This window comes from Apaloderma vittatum, unplaced genomic scaffold (assembly GCF_000703405.1).
Source record: "Apaloderma vittatum isolate BGI_N311 unplaced genomic scaffold, ASM70340v1 scaffold25139, whole genome shotgun sequence".
Lineage (NCBI taxonomy): Eukaryota > Metazoa > Chordata > Aves > Trogoniformes > Trogonidae > Apaloderma > Apaloderma vittatum.
The window spans coordinates 9,552-28,406 of record NW_009737395.1 but is presented as its reverse complement, the minus strand read 5'-3'; the positions used below and the strand labels follow the sequence as shown (position 1 = coordinate 28,406).

At 50.5% G+C, this 18,855-nt stretch overlaps 1 protein-coding gene across 1 annotated transcript in view; it reads left to right on the top strand.

Moving 5' to 3' along the window:
• Positions 1-18,855, top strand: part of NOS1AP (nitric oxide synthase 1 (neuronal) adaptor protein) — a gene marked incomplete at its 5' end in the record, with an annotated part of 26,262 nt that overhangs the window by 2,745 nt on the left and 4,662 nt on the right. The window contains 4 exons of the mRNA XM_009877318.1: positions 16,679-16,771; positions 17,099-17,157; positions 17,731-17,839; positions 18,073-18,214. Coding sequence (XP_009875620.1) covers positions 16,679-16,771; positions 17,099-17,157; positions 17,731-17,839; positions 18,073-18,214 — 403 coding nt within the window. The remainder of the gene's footprint in view (positions 1-16,678; positions 16,772-17,098; positions 17,158-17,730; positions 17,840-18,072; positions 18,215-18,855) is intronic.

The window sequence follows — 18,855 nt, the reverse complement described above, 5'->3', positions numbered from 1 at the left end:
GAGCAACAGCCGTGGGCAGAGCAGCCTCTCCAGCGCCAGATGTATATATTAAGCCTAAATCTGGTCCAGAAACAGGAGGATGTCAGAGGATTCCCGGGATTCTCGAGGCTCGGGGGCGTGGAAGGAAGGGGCTTTCCTGCAGAGCACTGATGGCCACGTCAGTACTAAGGAAAACAGTAGGCCAGGGCTTGTTTTCCTGACAAGTGTTTGGGCTTGTGTTCGCACAACTCTTCTCTTCCTCATCCCAAAACAGGGTGGCCCAACTCATGCTGCTTCATGCCCTAAATTTCTGGGGTAGGTTGGCCTTCAAAATGCTCCTTGAGTCCTCTGGATGCAAGGCACGAGAAACTGATCCGTGAGTCCTGTGGGTGCCTGAAATCAAAATGTCCCAAACTCAACAGTAATTAAATGGTTGTTAAAGCTGCAGCCAGCCTGCCCTGGTGGTGTGAGCCCAGGGGACCTTTCTTGCCCAGGCTCTCCTGTGCAGTAGCAGCCCAGAGGCCACAGGGCTCTTCTGCTCCGTGCTGGTCCCAGGCAAAGCTTGAGAACTCCAGGCGAGAGCTCACAAGATTGATCTGGGACAGACTGTGTGTCCGTCAGCTATGGAAGAAGGCGTTACGGTCCTGGAGAGCAAGAGCCCAACTGATGCATCTTCCCAACCATGAGGACTAGGAGTCATTGAAGATTTCAGTTTAAAGTGCCTGAGCTAGCTGCAAGACAGCCTTTCTTTTCTTTTATTTGTTTATTTTTGTTTCAGAATGACTTAGTACGTGGTGCCTTAAATGACAACCATAACTGTGTATTTTTTATGTTGTTGTGATGTAAATACGTGCAAATGCTTCCTTCTCTGTGCTCCTGGCGTGTCTCCAGTGCAGCCCGTGCTACCTGGCTGGGGCTCAATGTGGTTGTTCTAGAGAATTTTGAATTGTCCTTTTTTTGCTGTTGTTTTTTTGCTACTTGAATTGCTGAGTGCAGCGTTAATCCAGGTTTTCTTTGGTGCCAGAAAGGATGAAATCCTATATAGGCACTTCTTAAAAGCTACTCCTCTTAAAGTCTTCTGCAAGCCTGTTTCTGGGAAGTGTCCAGCTGAGTTTTGCAGGCTGAGAATGAGGAGGCATTTCAAGCATTTTAAAATCTAGCTCTACACCTCCTACTCTGTCAGGTACATCTGATTTTGTCGGACTTCTGCTGCTTTGCATCGCTGAGCTCTATTTTAGCAAATTGGCAAAACTGCTGAATTTCAACAAGCTTGTTTAAAGCAAGATTTTTACATCCCCTGCAAGCCACATGCGCAGTCAGACTGGTGTGAAAATTGATGCGTTTGGCCAGTTATTTATGTAAAGTGCCTGGTTTAATTTTAAAGCATTAGGTCTTTTGCAACGGTTTGTTCTTTCTTTTTTTTTAATTTTATTTTATTCTTTCATCATGCAAGGAGCAGCATGGCTGTCTGTTCTGTAAAGTCAAGCAGAATTTGAAAGAGAGTGATGGCCCGAAGAGCACAGCCTGCTCTTTGCCAAGTCACAGCACTCGGCACGAGGTGAATTATCAACGAGCTAATGACTTGACGTGATTATCTGAGATGAACAAGATTACGTTGTATTAGATCTGGAAGGAACCGAAGGGATGCCTGTAATAATTTCAATTGCCCTTTCACTACTCTGACAGTTGCAGTAAAAAGGATGAAGGCTTCTGGGCAAGTTCATTGTGTTTCTCCCGGCAGCACCAGTGCCACTTAACTTCATAATAAAAGAGATGGCTTGTCAGGCATTGCTACCAACATGCTGCCTATCCGATTGCGTGAAATAGGTCAGGTTCTCATCCTGTGGTTAGTATTTAATCAATAAACCAGTTAAATTGGTACCCAGATTCACCGGAGCAGCCTTTTGGCCAAGACTGCCAATAGGGGATGGAATGATGGATTCTGAGAGAGTTGGCCAAGGTGTGGTAGCTCTGGCTTTGCTGTCTTTTAATACCATATCTAGGATGTGGCGAGTGCTTTCCAGTGAAGCTTTGAAGGTTTTTCTGGTTCATGCGGTGGCAGGAGTGACTGGGCTCAGCCCAGTCCGACCTGATGGGTCCTGAGGAGACGAGGAGCGGGCCTACTTCTCTTCCCTCGGTAGCTGGCCTCATTAATAAGTTGTGATGAGCTCACTGCCTTTCGTCATCCAGCAATGCCCCAGCTTAGAGTTCTCTGCCAGGCTTGGGGCAGCAGCATGTCTGTGTGGCCGGGCTCCAAAGCGTGATGGGGAGGAGAGCTTGGTGGCAGGTGGTCCAGCTGGGGAAAGAGCAGGTGATTCCCACCTGGACAGAGTTCTTGGTTGTCGAGCCAGCAATGATGAAGGAACGATAACCCAGTCTGGGGGACGTGCTTTGGGAAAGTGAATGATCCAGGAGGTGCATGCTGGTGCATGGTCTTTCCCAGATGACCTTTCCCTCTGAGGAGCTCAGCACTTCTGCGCCGGGCGAGTATCCCACGGGCAGGCAGTGCTCAGGGCTTTGGCAGGACACGTCAACTGGCGCTGGGCACGCCAGCACAAGCAGCAGTGCCCGTGGTGGGGGATGCTGGCCTGTGGCCAGGCAAATGCCTTTGAGAGGACTGGGAGCCAAGTAGGCACCGAGCCTGGGGCAGGGCTGGAGCTGATGGCAGAGAGCTGTGAGGCAGCAGTGCCCTGTGTCCCCGTCACGCATCCTTGCCTTGTGTTTGCTTGGGTTCGCCTTTCTTCAGTTGGACTTTCTTCCTTCTCCCAGCGCCGACAGCGTCTCCCCGTGACTCACCTCGCTCCCTGGCTGGGGGCTTTCCCCACCGGCGCTGGCAGTGAGTCATGTTACTGACTTGCTGATGCCATCATCGGAGCCATCAGCAAATATCTGCTGGGACCTCAGGGGAGACGACCAGGAATAACGTCTACCAGGCGCCCTGAATGCGGGGGAGAGAGTAGACCTCCAGCATTGCTCCTTCCCAGCCTGAGTGTGCTCTGCCAGGTCCCACCCCCTCTCTAAACTCATGGCCAGCATGTGAAGTCATTTCACAAATGTCTGTCCCCTTTCGTGCCCTTGGGCTGCCTCCTTTTTCTCCTGCTTCACACTTGTTCGTTCTCAACAAAGTTTTTTCAAGCAGGCTTTAAGCGTAGCACTAATGGGTTGCGTTCTTCCTTAGGCTCGGCAGAGCTCGTGCAGGGCCTTGGTGTGTGCTGGAGAGATGCTTCTGGGAAGTGGCTCCTTCCTTTGAGGTTCCTCACATTGCACACGTGGGTTTGGTAGCCCAGCAAGCCCAGTTGGGTGCCAGGGCTCAGCTGCACTAGAAGCAGGTGCTGCAAATCTTGGGTTCGGCAGGAACGCGGCGCAGCTGCAGCACTGACGCACACGATGTCTGTGGTGCTGCCGAGGTGGGTCTCCTGCTCCCCACGTACCCGCTCTGGCCTTTCCTCCTGCCTAGAAAGGAGTGATTTGTTGCACGCTCTGGCTCACAGGCATGATTGGATTTAGTCTGGCTGTCAGGGGGGAGGTCTGCAGCTTGTTCTGGGAGGTCTGGGGTCATGAGAGCACTGGTAATTGCTGTTTGTGAGGGTTTGAAGGGTTCTTACAGAAACCATCGTCCTTTGATAGCTCTGCACTCCTTCTGCAAGGAGACAGAGATGCCTTTGATTGCCTGACCCTCTAACTTGCATAAACCTCTGCAGAAATTACTGTTATTGAGGAAAAGGGCTACGTTCAGTGCCACCAGCCCTAACACGCTCAGCTTGAGGCTCTCTAGCCGCAAAGAGGTGACAGTCTCTTCTGCTGCTAGAAACTTGCTGGCACAGATAACCATTTGCAATTTTGCATTTTAGAGTAAATTCCTAACTGTCCATAAGCTCCTGGTGCACCAGAGAGGTTGTTGAGAGGAGAAAATGGGTTTGAGAGGGGGTCTGCAACTCATGCTGGCATCTCCTAGCACTTTCCCAGCACAGCGGAGAGCTGGACCTGTCCCCCTTTTCCAATCCCCTTGAGTCTGTATCTCCTCACACCCGTGGCATTCCTTTCTTTTCCATTTTTGTCCTTCAGGTTCACTGCAACATGGAATTCTGTATTTTTTAATATATCAGAGCTTTTATCTGTTTGCTGCCATCGTGGCAGCATTTTACTGTTGGGATGGAGCAGGACCCAGCTGCTCCCTTGTGCTGACCCAGTGATGTTGCATGGACCTGAGCAGGAGACCTGGGCAGCTGCCTCTTCCAGCCAGGCATGAATGTGTCCAGAGAGGGTACCTGGCTCTTGCTCTGTGATTAAGGGGAGAAAGAGCTTAGGAAAAGGAGAGCAAAGAGTTAAAAAAAACCCTCACAAGTAGAGGGAGGTCAGGTGTCAAGCAATATTTAATATATGTTTTATGGATGGGAAGCTGAGACAGAGGGAGACTAAGTGACTTGTCAGACTTCTTCCGAGGGAGGCTTGCCTGCATAGGGATCTGAACTGAATTAAAACCAAACCAAGCTGAAGTCAACACTTCAAATGGTACCCTTGTGTACAAGCCTTCCTGCTCTTTGTGCTTCTCTGCCAGTCCTCCAAGGCCGAGGACTCTTTGATTTTAATTTGTTGAAGTCTTCTCTGCTGCATCACTTCGGAAGAGAGACAAAGCGTGGAGCTGCAGCCTTGCAAAAAACAGAAAAAAAACCATTGTATGCCCCAGTTTCTTCACTGCTAAAATTAATTTTTGGTGGTTTGGCTTGGGGCAGCAGGATGATGTTCCAGGGGAATGCTGTACACCAAACGTCCGATGGGCAAGAGCAGCATCAGAGCCTGCCTTGCAGCCTGTGGCAAGGTGAGAAGGTTTTTGGCACAAGGATTCGCAGCCGTGAGAGCTGGAAGGGCGGCTGCATTATGGTGTGTCCCCACGGCACATGGGAGCGGAGGACAAGGTCACATCTGTTTTAAGAGGAGGGGCTGCAAAAACTATTGTCTGCGCTGGTCTGTGGAATGGATCAGCAGCCGAGGGAGAGGATGTGTCTATTGTAGGGCAGCAGAACAACGAGTACAGCCGAGAACAAAATAAAGGAGCCGAGCACTCTCCCGGTCCCAGCGGAGAAGGGCTGTGGTGTGCAAAGCATGAGGAGAGGTCCCCTGTCTCCTGCGGTGGCTCTCCTGGGGCTGCTGCTTCCCGGCACGGCTCTGCAGTCACGCATGTGGTCCTCAGCTGCTCCAGTGTCCCTGTGGACAGTAGTTGACTGGGTGATGTGTTTCAGCTGGGATTTTTCAGAGGGATCAGACTTTTCTAAGCTGCAGTGAAGTCTGCCCAGAGGAAGACTCCAGATGAAGAATGTAGCCAAATTTGGATGAATTTTCAGAGAAGAAAGTGTTTGCTTTTCAGGCCAGGCTTCCCTGATGGAGAACAAGGGTTCTAGTGATTCTTAATCTGTCACTCTGTCTTCACCAGCATGGGTTTTACATGGTCAAAAAACCCCAACCAGACCAGTTCTCCTTGCCATATGCTTCCCTATGGAAACTGCTGACCCATTTCAGCAGAAACTGCAAAAAATCAGCTTGAAGTAAGTACTCACCGCAGGAAACTTTAGCAAAGATGGTTAAGTTTCAGCTTAACTGAAAACAGCCCCACCTGTGATGTTTTAAGTGTTGTTCTTGGATTGCAATAGTGATGTGCATTATGGAGAGCCATCTCTCTCTTTTTCCCTCCCAGGCCTCCAGTTTTGGCATTTTGCTTGAAGGACATTTTCTTACTCCCTCTTAACATGATGGATGGGACTGGTCTGGACTCCTTCAAGCACTCCCTGGTCCCTGGGAACTTTGAGAATGTGTGTTTATCTCCAGTATTGGAAACACAAAGAGCACATCTCTGCTGACCTCTACATACATGCCAAGACGTCCTTAATATTAAAAAAAAGACAAATGCAGAATAATTGGCCCAAAGCTGGTGGTGAGTGTGATTTGAGGTGCAGGTCCCATTGAGTTTTCTGTGAGAAAAGAAGTGTCTTTCTATATTTTGAAGGGATTCAACTCCCAGCTAGTTAATCTTTGCCTAAAGTCCCAGAGCCTTTGACGTGAGGAAGCTCTCCCTGAGTCCCAGATCTGAGCTGTGGACAAATCCCCTTCTAGCCTGCTCTTTGGATAAGCTAAATAGAAAGAGTTTGGTTTAACCTCTGAGTCTTAGAAATCTGGGAAACCTGCCTCATGTTCTTGGTTTTTTTTCTAAACTCTTTTCTATTGCTTTTTTGAAGTGCACGATAAAGCAGAACACAAGATGTTGAGATGTATCGTATTAGTTGTGATTTCAGCAGTGCTGTTTTGAGGTAATTTCACCTTTCTACTTTGTTGTGCATTGCCTGGCACACATGCCCAGGACCACACTCTCTTCATAGTGTCCTTTCCACTGGGATGATGGTTTTCGATGTCTTCAGGGTTGGTTTGGTTTTTTTTTAGGATGCTTTTCTGCATGTTGTGGATGCAGCTTCTGATCCTTTTTCCTTTGGGAGCCTGCTTGACCAATGCCATATAAAATCAGCCTGAAATAAGTAGATGCTATATTTCTGTAAGCTTGACCTGGAGAGCAAATGCTCTCTAGACCTGCATAAAAATGGACATTGCTGTGCTCTCCTTGCTCTGGGGTTTCCCGGTAGCACTGTCTTTATTAGGGGCTCTGCTGGTGAGGTGGGTTTCAGCCCCTTAATCTGGGCTGTGGAGTAACATTTTTTGTCAAAACACATGCAAAGGGGGAAACAGCAATGTATTCTCTAGCCAGCCTGGTAGCTTTGTGAAGTGCACTTTTAATTTAATTGAGAGAGTTTAGGTTTTCAACTTGTGTAGAACTAGTGCTGTGCCGAGTTGGACTGCAATCCTTTTGCTTGATATTCAGTCCTGTACTGGCTGTTTTCTAACTCCCTTTGAAATCTTGGAACTTTTATGAGCTTGGAGTTTTTTCTATAATTCGTTCTAAATCTCCCTAAAGGACATTATTCTGACTTGTTGACTTTAACACGTAGAATTTAGTGAATGGCTTTTAGTACCTGCATTAGTTATTGCTGAAATAGGAATCGTGAGACAAATGTAACATGAATAATTACCTCTTTCTCCAGTTACAATCCAGAAACATTTTTGAGCACTGCTGGCATATAATGAGCCCCATGATGCTGGCTTGCTTCTGATGCACTAAGCGTTTAATGCTCCTGCTCATTTATTCTTTATTAATTGTCTTAATTTCATAATTGCTGATTTAGTTACAGCATTACCAGCTTTCCTTCCTACAGTTTCTCACAGCTCTTCTGCCTGGCTATTCTCATCTGCCTTCTCAACTGGTCTTACTCAAGATTATTATGCAACTGTGGGAGAGCAGCTCTTTGGCGAGCAGTGAAAAAAACCCACAACACCTAACAAAATAAATCCTGTATTTCACAACTCGGGGCGTACATCTCTCCCTGTTCTGGTTTGGCTCGCTGTGCTGAGCCGACACCTTCCTTGCGGCACTGCGTGGGTACGTTCTTACAGTGCCCCCTCTTTGCCACCTGCCCTCCAGCTGGGTTTGGGGTGACTCTGTGCTCTTCTGCGGTGTCAGCTCTGCCTCCGGCACTCTCCTGATGATCTCAGCTGCCTTGAGGCAGGGTCTGTCTTAGCAAAAAAGCTCATTTTCGACACAGAGGTTTTGTTGTCCTGCTTGAGGCGGAGGAAGGTGCCCGGCTGGGTGTTGCTCCCGGGGCACCAGGTCTTGCCAGAAAGAGGCAGGAGTTTAATTAGGGATTAATGTAAATGGGCATGGCCAAACTGCTGCAAATGGCAATGCTTTTCTTTAAGCCAAGCTTCTTCTAGCACGTGGGTTCAAACCCACTGTAGGCTGGGTGAATAAAGGCCATTTCTGGGCTCTTGGAGCTTCTTCAAAGGGCGATGGCAAGGAGCGGTCACGGAACAGCTTGTGCACCGCTGCCGTTGCCTGCATAGGTCAAGCCAATGCGTATCTAATTAAAAATACCACAAATTCCAGTCAGATGTGGGGTTTCCAGGAATGTGCTTCTGCTTATTTTAGCAACAGGTGGTAAATATTAAAACTTGTGCAGCCCATCTCTTGGCTTGTATCTCCAGAGCTGCGAAAGTGGTGCCTGCAGATGCACGCAGAGCCGGGTCCTTGTTTTCGTTAACCGAAGGGAGCAGCTCAAAGCCTGGTTATTTTTGTAACCAGTTTGACCAGTATCCTGTACGCACCCACACACCGGTTAATTCGCAGGCACCACGCTTGGTCATCGGAGATGGCAGCCTGTGAAGGCAGGTGGGAGCTTGTTGCCTCCCACGCAGGTCTCATCTGTGCTGTTACTGCTTCCTTGGATTTCTGAAAGGGACTTGGAGATGTTTTCAAGGCTGTGGCAAGGTCGCCACCGACCTTGATGCCTTTCTGGGAAACGCTGCTTTTCCTGGCCCACAAACAGCCTCTCCCGCTCGGAGCCATTGCTGCGTGTGCCCGAGCTGGGGAGAAATGATACGGCTGCCCCGGGATGGGGTCCCCAGCTTTCTCTTGCAAGCTCGGTATTAATTAAATCCCAGTGAAGTGGACGTAACACGTGCACAAAGACCTGTTGTTGGGTGTGATGAGCTCAGGGCTGCTACTGGGACGTGTGCTCCTGCATCGCTCATGTGCGTCGTGCTGCTGCATCCCGCCGCACAGCCCCGGGCTGCCACCACACCAGGGGAGACACACTGCTGTCCCTCAGGTCTCCTTTAGATCTCTGATTTTATGTTTTATCTTTTTTAAAAAAAGGAACGTAACGCTTTAAGACCTGGGACAGGAATGTATGGAACCCCTAAGGATTTCTCGTAGGGGAGGTAAATCATCTTGTGAATGGAAGTCTGCGAAAGTTGGGCTGAGAATAATCTGTTACCCAGAAGAACTTTCTCCATGTAACCCTATGATTGATATTGATTGAATTTTTATCGGTTCTGATTTCTCTGAGAATCCTGTGAAACTGCTTAGACTGAGGATGGCTTGTGTATGTGTCCTAGATTGGCCGCTCAACTTGTGAAACTTGGAGGCAGTGAGGGGAGTTGGGAGGAGGTGGATTCAGGCAGCTATCTGATATCTGGTATGAAATAGCAAACCAAGCAGAAGGAATTTATTGTGAAATATTTGATGTTATTGGAAAACAGGGATTGTTTCAAAGCTTATCTCTCCTCTGCTGCTCTCACAACATGGGTATTTTTAGGCTGATTCCCATTTATACCCATCAGTACTCGCGACCGTCACAGACGGTTACCAAAATTAAACCTGAAGTTGGATGGGAAAATAGGCACTGACCTTGTCAGTACAAGCCAAAATCATATCTTATTTCAGATGAACACACGCACCTCAGAGCCATATTTTCCCATATGTGCAAATGCAAGCTCTGAGGAACTGCGGAAGAGGTTTAAAAAAGCATCATTAAGCCTAAGAACAAGCACCCAGTACTTCATTACTCCTCTCCCCCTTCCGAATTACCCTGCCCTTTGGCTAAAGCCTAACTCCTGGCAAACCTGTCAGCATTGAGCTGTAGGCAGGACAATGTGGGAACCTGAAGCCTGAGGAGCAGCTGAAATCCAAGGGGGCAGGATGGCAGAGGTGTGGCTGGTGTATTTGCCGACTGAGCCAGTGGGAACCTTGCTCCTGCCTCCAGACACCTCTGTGGCTCCGTGCCCTGCGATGGGAGCTGTCCCCTCTGTGGGCACAAGCACCACAGGCTGGTTTTGTCCCAGCAGCAGGAGAGCGGACCACAAGCAAGATAACTGCACCGCGGGTATCCCCACATCCCTCTGCTGTCCTTGCTTCTTTTTCCCAGCCCTGAGTGGGAGCAAGGGGATGTTGCTGGCACCCCATGGGTGAGCACCCTGCCGATGCGTGGACATGCCCACAGCTGGGCACACCTTACAGCTGCATGCAGGAGTCGGGGTGATAGCCTGATGGTATGCCTGTGGCAAAGGGGAGTCCTCGATAGACACAGGCAGCAGCCTAACACTTTGTTAGGTCAGCTTAAGGCAGACTTTTTTAAAAGGGTTTTAGTCCATTTAATGCTGATCGGATTGGTATGCTAAGCAGGTATTCCAGTGTACTCCCGTCCAGAAAGCTTGAGTTCCCTGTGGGCTTAAAGCACAGCCCAGAAACGGTGGACTGTCAGGTATTTTGAGGCCTTGCTCAGAAATGCCTCGTGGGTAAAGGTCACCACTCTCCTGGAAAGTATCCTGCTTCCAGTCTCATTATCTCGACATCACCCCTTATAGCTGGGCTGATGCATGTGGGATATGTGGGCCAGGGTGGGCTGGAAGGTGCTGTTCTCCTTTTGGGGCAGCGACTCTCAGCATAGGTAGCGAGAGGGAGTGATGCTCCATGCCTGGGTACCCCCTGGCAGGACCCCTGGCTCTCAGGACAGTTGCTGCCTCTGTTCCCAGATGTCTGGTGGACACCACCTCGCTAATCTCAGCCCCTTGTGGCTGGAGTGGTTAGGGACACTCTTGCTATCTGCCAGACTTCTCCTGGCCAGGGTGCCTGTTTTTCACTGTGCCAAAGATCTATTTTAAATCATTTCCTTTGCCTCTCCAGTGCTTTTTTCTCTCTGCTGATGTATTTAGAAATATTGGTTGTATTCCTTTATTTAGCTGAAATGGTTAGACTTCTCTTGGATGGTCAGCAATCCCTGCTGAAAGTCACCCAGGAGGCCTCTCTGTGGCTCTCCCCTGCCTGTGGCTGGGCTCATGCTGTGTGTTTCTGAGAGCTCTGGCTCATCCTGCACCGTGTCATTGCAGCTTGGGCATCCTTATCAGGCACGGTTGCATTTGCTGCATCCCATGTGCATGCTCCCAGCCCCAGCACACAGCTCCTCTGTGCCTGGTGAGCTGGGTACCATGTATGTCTTACTATGCCTGGGCTTTCCAAGGCTTTTGGCCCAAGAAGCTGTTGTTTCGCAGGACACATGGGCACGTCGCAGTCCCATGCTCACTGTGCTGCCCGCTTCAGCGTGCTGCAGCCCCTCCAAGGATGGAAGTCATGCTCTTCCTCCTGTTGACAAAGTACCGGAAGGAAATGAAGGAGAGAAGTTCCTGGCCTTATTCTGATCCTGGTTCTCCCACCGGACCCTGCTGCTGAGCTCCAGGTGTTGTTTAACCCACGAAGGACTAGCGGGCAGCATGGGCTGCCTTCCTGCTGCTTCTGCTCCTTGCTTTCTGCACCTGTCCCTGGGGTGGCTCAGCACCCATGGCCAGGAAAGAACCTTTTCCCTTTCTGGTTCGCTTTCCCAAACAGCCCACGGGCGGCTGTGAGTCATCCGAGGGCACCAGTGTTGGTGCTGTTTTCTTTGTGTGGTTCAGTAAAGAAAAATCCTCGTCCCCTGCGTGGTGCTGCTCTTTGCAGTTCCTCCCAATTACTGCTGTTGGGATCCCCACAAGGTTTCTCTGGCTTCCTTCCTGTGAGTTAACGCCTGATCTCCTGTACGTCTCTGAGATTTACGTTTGTTCCCTGTATTTTCGGCAGCAGAAATTGCAAGGTATGTGGTTTTTCCTCCCCCCACCAGTCATTAATTCTTGGAGCCATGGAGCCTGTGCCGATTGAACTCAAGCTCAGCTGTCATTTTGTTGTAAGTTAATTCTTCATCAAGAGAACAGTACCCAAAGTGCCGGGAAAACCTTCGTTAGCCTGCCATGTCTCCCTGCTTTCATTAACCTGAGCTGACCTCAGGTTAAAGTCTAACTCTAAAGGTATTTTATTAGCTGCCGCGCCGGCCAGCTGGCAGGAGGAGCTGCCGTGGGGTGCCGCGGGAGGTGGGCACTGGCTTTCTGAGGGCCTCCCCCTGCCATGCTGTCCTGTCATCCCCGGGATAAAGTGAGCTGCAGGGGCCGTGGGAGAGATCGTGCAGGCAGAGGTCAGAGCTGGGGCTGCTCTTGTTACAGGGTCCTTGCCAGCTGGCTCTTGGCGTTCAGCAAAGGTGCGTCCGTAGGATGATAGAGTCATGATGGCTGGAAAAGACTTTTGAGATCATCAAGTCCAACCGGATCTTGACTTTGCTCAGAGTTTGATGCCCTTTCCGTACAAACACAAAGAAATAGAGTTTTCTGCCAAAACATACATCACATTCTATGCTTTTTCTTATAGCAGATTTTTTTCCCCTGCCTCTCGAGCTAGCAGAGTAGCAACGAGTTTTGTGGAAATTGCTTCTTCCCTGTTAATTGAATTCTCAGACCGCTGCTCTTTCCCCAGTGCAAGCTTGTAAACTTAGGGATGGAAGGGGACAGGTTCAACTCAGTGCATTTAGGGGAACTTCCACTAAACCGTTTTCTGTTTGATTGTGTTCCGCCAGCACAATCTGACCGTACAGCGTTCCTGGTACCTTCCTTTTGTGATGGAGAGTGCCGGTGGGCAGATGCAGATCTGTACCTGCCTCAGTTTAGATGGGCTGGGGTGAAATAAGGGCATTTTTATTCAGGTTAATGTTTGTCATATGTTTGTCATTGAGGGGGATGATTAATCTAGAAAGATGTTATCTCTCAGTGTCTGATCGGGCTAACCTCGCGTGCAGCGTGTGCTTACAAGTGTTCTTACGCTTTTACTGCGTAGAAACAGTGCAGCAGGGCTGGATAATGTGTTTCTAGGGATGCTGAGTTTTCCATGCTTTTCACACATACCCATCACACTCAGATTCATATATAGTTTTACTCTAAGCTGACAAGGTTACATGCGCTCTCTATTAAGCAACATATGTTACTCTGTTCTCCAGAAAGGGCAATTTTAATATTCTGCCAGTAGGAATGTGTTGCACAATGATCCACACACCAGCTGGCATTATTTTCTGTCTAAAGTTATTTAAACAGTGAACTCTGCATAAAAGACAGATGTTGAAAGTTGACTCTCACTAACCTAAGGTCAATGAGGAGGCTCTCGTGCTCTGACAAAATAGATATTTCTTTTCTAATTGCGATGATTAACATATTTTTTGTGAGCGGTGTAAAATTAAGGGACAATCTTTATTAACTCATTAGCTGGTTGGCGTTTACAAGTGGTCTAATACTCCTTTCTCATTAGTAAGGCCACCTTTGTTGTTTGGTTGGGTTTTTTTCTTGAATACTTTTATTTCTGAAATGTCCATATTCAGTCTTTGTTTAAAAATCTTAGTGAAGTGCTTAGACCTTGAGTTGGAGACTGACTGTGGAGCTGTGCAAGTCCAGGAACGGGCAGGTTTCTCTGTTTCTCTTTCCATTTTCTGTCCATTTCCCTGGAAGTATTTCTTGTCTATCTTCTGGGATTGCTACAGTGCTATAGCAAATAATTGATATAATTAACCCAAGCTTGTAGTGTTATTGCAGATACTTAAATATCCAGAATCATACTCGAGATGGGCAAAAATAGCTCCAAGCCAAGGAGGTCCTGATCAGACATACAGAGAGAGGTTTTCTGTGGCCCCATTAAATAAATGGACTTCAGAGCAGGTGTTAGCAAGGGCAGGTCCTGTCAACGTGCAGCACGTCGGTGAGTGAGCAGTCTTCAGGAACAAAAAGCCCACACTGGCACGTGTAGTCTGCTGATGGAGAGGATTTGCCACTACTTTGGAGAAGTCCAAGGAGGCAGCATGGGACCAGATACACCTCCCTGGCTAGGAAGAGCCAGGGTGCATAGAGGGCACTCAGCCCAGCCCTAAGAAGTGCGCATGAGCTGGAGCCTCATGCTGACTGTGACCATCAGCCACTGCCTTCCTGGGAGCTACAGGAGCTTGCTGGGGTGTGCAAGGACTTGTGGTGAGATGTGCATTTCTCCTGACCTAGCCAGTGAGCAGCTTTCCAGTAGGGCAGAGCACTGAGCGGGGCTGGTCGTGGCAGCTGCTGTCACTGCTAACATGAACCACTGCACCACGAGCCGGCGGGTCTGAGCCCAGATTCTGCCCTGCACAGTTCTGGGTTCATCCCTTACATTCTCTGTGGCTCAAATCTCGCTTAGAGGAACTGCACAAACCTAATGGTTTCCTTTGAAACCATTTCCTTCCTAGGTTTCCTTCCTAGCCAGAGCTACTGCTTGGGGTGAAATCCCTCTGGTTTGCTGAATTAGCCTTGAGAGCAAGGCAGAGCACGTCGTAAGCTGTTGCTGGGAGCAGGGGGTAGCAGCACACTGACAGTGTTTATGGCTCTGCCAGGCTCTGCAGAGAGCTATGTGCCCCCAAAATCAGCAATGCATCTCCTGGCCCATGGGTCTCGGTGTGCCTGCACCACGCAGCCCAGGGATGCGAGAAGCAGCTTGTTGGAATTGCTGTTTTATTGAATCCTCTTCCACGCTAATTTGTTATTAAATTATGGTTAGTGTTTCATTAGAGCCCCAGTGGGCATGAGTTCATTAGCGTTTTATTGGCTAGAGCTGCACTTTGTTGTATGGGAAATGTATCCCAAAGAGCATCTGGACTCGTTGGAGTGATTGCACTAACGAGCTCTGGTTGGGGCAGGGAGTGCAATAGCTCTCTAAGCACATGGAATGGATTTGCAAAGGAGCTTGGCTTTCGCCTTGGCGTCAGGATAAAGGCTTGGATTTATGCAAGGACTTAACAGATCTGGCTGGTCGGCCCTTCTGAGAATTTGACTTCTTTGCTCCCGTCAGTTCTTGCTGGAGTTTTGCCATGAGCCATCAGCATGAGGGGACTTTGGCTTCGGCGTGGCAGTGGCAAAACAGCTTTCCCCATGGCACTCCCCTCAGCCAGGCGTGGGGCGAGCCCAGGCAAAGTCCTTTGCCTGCAGCCCGGGATTGCAGAAGCCTCTCCAAGGAGCTCTGCATTTAATCTGTTCCTGAAATGTGCCAGGGCTGGGTAGCATCTTTGCTGAAATGTCCTGGCCTGTCAGCGTTGCTGTCCTGGGGCTGTTACTCACCCAAAAGCTGAGTTAAAAATAGTATTTCTAACCCTGAGGTGTTTTTCAGGGTTGCTGTCCTTCCAAGCCCACATTAATTAGCACTTGGGATGGCCCAGGATAGAAAACCTACGGGTCCAGCGGCTCAGAAATGCGACTTGATGTTGATAATCAGTGATCGTTAAGACTAATAAATCAGGCTGCAGCTCGACAAGGTGCTGTGCAGTCAGTCTGGGTGCATCCAGCTCAGCCCACGGCTCCTGGAAAAATGGCATCCAGAGCTTCAGAAGGTTCTGAGTTAATTACTCCAAGGCAGCTGGGCTGCAGCTCACCCTTATTTAGTGTTAGGTATCAGATGTGATTTTGGTACTGGTCTGGTGTCCTGCAAGACACAGAGAGGGGGGGCTCTTGGGCACAGTTTCACTACTGCTTGTAATGATGAGGAAGGGGAATACGAGACATGGGACTTGGAAACTCACCCCAGTGGGCAATTTGGTGAAGAACTCTGGTGAGACGCTTCTCCCTGAGGAATAAGCCCTGCAAGGAGCGTATGGGGATGTGCTGGGTATTCTTTTCAGGCTGGCTATGGTTATGGTGAGAGTCTGAGCTCTGCTTTCTCCAGCCCATCACCGTGGCTTCAGCCCTGGAGCAGGTGGGCTTGCACAGCTTGCCTGGTCTGTGCACTGGGGAGGGCAGAGCTGTCTTCCCCGGCCTCACCACTGTTTTTTCAGTCGTCTGTATCTCCTCTTCCCATCGGCGACTTTAAAATGGCTTTGAGGAATTTTATTTTCAGGTCTTCTATCATTCGATCACAGGTCAGGGCCAGCAGCTTTTCCTGCCTGCTGGCTCCGGCTGCCAAAGTTAATACATCACGCAGGGCTGGAAATGTCACACGGAGGCTCGGCGTGGACGGGAGGCAGGGCTTTGCATCGGGGTGCCTGCTCTGTGCTCTCTCTGCAGAGAGAATGGAGAAATAATGAGCCCATTAATTAAATTCCTCGTCCTTGATTGCGCGCAGTGCAGGATGCGGGGCTTCGCCTGTCGCAGAGGATCCATCCCCACGGCAGTGCACAGCACCCTGCGTGTGGGGCCAGCACACCGGGCACCCGACGGGGGTGCACCCATGTTAGACCAGTTGCAGGACTCCCCAGAATTCCCATAGCAGGAGGTTGCTCAGCCTAAATGGCTCATCCAGCCTCTTCTCTTGCAAGCCCCCTCCCCACTTGTGAGGATCTAAGTGCAAAAGCAGCCAGATTCAGGAGGATCTCATTCTCTCCCTGGGCCAGACCAGAGCTTTTGTGTTTAGTCACTGATCTTTGGAAGTTCCTGTTGGGTTTTTATCCTGTCCAGTGATTTCTGATTGAAATGGGTAATTGCATTATCCCATCTCCGCTGGAGAGGTTCACGGAGTCCTCAGCAATCATCTTCAGTTTTAGACTGAGCCCCCAAAAAACCCCGCTTAAAATGCATTTTCCCTTACCAGAACTCAGCAACGGTCACAATCCAACAGGTCAAACCCGGCCAGGCTGCTGAGCCCTGGGAGGGCTGTGAAGGTGGTGGTCCCTCTCCAGGGAGGTACAGCCCTTTGAAGGAGCAGAATGAGTGCTTCTGAAACAGAAGTTAGCATTTCCAGCAGCATCCTGGGCCAAGCAAAGCATTATCCACCTCCAGGGGCAGGATTGCCTCAGGGTGTGCTCCTCTGGGTGCTGGACACAGGGACACTGCGAGACAAAAAGACCCCCTGTCCTCTCCTGGCAGGGATGCACAGGCTTGTGGAGTTGGGTAGCCTGACCCTGTCCCTCTTGAGCCTTGGCTTTCCTAGAGCAGGAAGGCTAATGGAGCTGTTTTCTTCCATCCCCTGCAGTATGAGTTTAAAGCCAAGAATATCAAGAAGAAGAAAGTGAGTCTCATCGTGTCAGTGGACGGTGTGAAGGTCATTCTGAAGAAGAAGAAGAAGGTAGGTAGCCCTGGTCTGTGCAGCAGTGGTGCCTTTGGCAGCAAGGACCTGCAGCATCCTTGAATTTCTGGGAAGCTTGGGTGGGCTGCGAGAGGGAGGGATGGGCTGAGGATGTGGGTGTGTAGAAGCGGCTCGGGTGGCCTCAGGGGCAGTGGTGTGGGACATTGCTGGTCTCCAGCAGGACCTGGCCTTCAGTGAAGGCTTGCACAGGAGCTGCAGCAAAGTTGTGACAAGAGCTTCCCAGATCTGTCCCTGGACTGTCTGTGCCCTGTCCTTGATCTCAAGGGCAGCATCTGACGTACTCATTTTCAGCTTCTTTCATTGCAGAAAAAAGAATGGGCCTGGGATGAGAACAAAATGCTCGTCATGCATGATCCCATCTACAGGTAAGCCTGCTCGCTGAGGGGATGGAGACTTGGGTGGCTCTGCCATGCCCCACTCCACACTGACACCGTGCTGGGGACTGACCATGAAAAGCCATCACCCTCTCTGTGGAGGGCAGCTCCCCTCACTTGCTGTGCTCTCCAGAAGTTCCCGTGGGATGTCTGTGTGCCGGGGAAGCTGAATGGGAGCGAGGGACGGTCCCAGCCATGCTGGGGAGAGGGTGGCAGGCACCCGAGTGAGAAGGTCAGCTCTTCAAGCAGGCAAGACAGAGGAGTGGGTGCCTGAAGGGCTCTGGGGCCACCAGCTCTGTCCCTGGGGGCTGAGCAGAGAATGCCCCGTGCTGCCTTCGCAAAATCCTTGCTGCTGCTGAGTCAGCAGGCTGGTTTTCCTAGCCAAGGCAAACCTACTGCCAAAAAAATTCTGATGGCCTTTAGCAGGGATGTGCTGCAGAGGTTGGGCATCTGCCAGCAGCCCGGGACGTGCCCTGGGAAGCACTGGCCTTGCCTGTGTCTTGGACGCTGTGGGTTAGTGTGTATGTTGTAGACAATATCCTCCCCTCCTTTCTGACTTTGCAGGATATTCTATGTGTCTCATGACTCCCAGGACCTAAAGATCTTCAGCTATATTGCCAGGGATGGATCTAGCAATGTCTTCAGGTGCAACGTCTTTAAATCCAAGAAGAAGGTAAAGGTGCAGGGATGCACATCCTGCCATCGTGAGGTCTCAGTGGAGTGGCTGGGGCAGGACCCCATGGCACTGCACTGCAGCTGGCACCTCGATGACCTTAGATCTGGTGCCTCAGTCCCTCTGGCAGCACACAGAGACCCTCGAGAGCTGCACCAGGCTGGGGAGGTCACCAGGCAGGGGCAGCCCAGCTGAGTGTTATATTCCTCCCCTCTTCTCCTCATCTGCTGCAGAGCCAAGCCATGCGCATCGTCCGGACAGTGGGGCAGGCGTTCGAGGTCTGCCACAAGCTGAGCCTGCAGCACACCCAGCAGAACGCAGATGGGCAGGAGGATGGAGACAGTGAGAGAAATGGGGATGACCTGGATGTCCCAGGTACTCTGCAAGGGGTGGCGAGGGGGTCCTGGAGCCTGGTAGACATGGCCTGCAGAGTTGCCATCTTCCCATACTGCTCCTTGCTCGCTGACACCTGCGGGGAATGGATTTGCACAGCAATCTGGCCTGTGGTGCCTCGGCCTCAAGCTGGGATCTTGCCCAGCAAGGAGCTTTCGCTAGGTGTTAGCCATCATCCTGGCAGACATCCCCCTTGCTGGGAGCCCATTAGCAACGCCTGAGACCCTGCTGGGTGCCTAAATACTCTCCGTGCTCGGCTGCACACACCACAAACATTTCCTTGCTGCTCCCGCAGAAGAAGACCTGAGCACAGACCTTGCCTCCAGGAGCTCGCAGGGCTGGGCCCTGATTTCTGCCATGGTGGTCCTTCGCCACCTCTGCAATTCCTTGCATGTACAGAACCATGCTCGGGATCCTGCACAAGCTCCCAGGGCTGTAGGTGTCCTGAGGACCCTCCCTTCCCTTGTCAGCCCTGTGAGTGAAGGGTGCAAGGATGCTCCTGGCTGGGGGCTGCTGGTCCACCTCATCACCCCAAGCTTGGGGCTGTCCCGGGGAGCTGCTGTGCTCCTTGGTGCCAGCACCTGCGCTAGAGGGGAGACAAATGTTTTGCAGGAGGTTGGTCA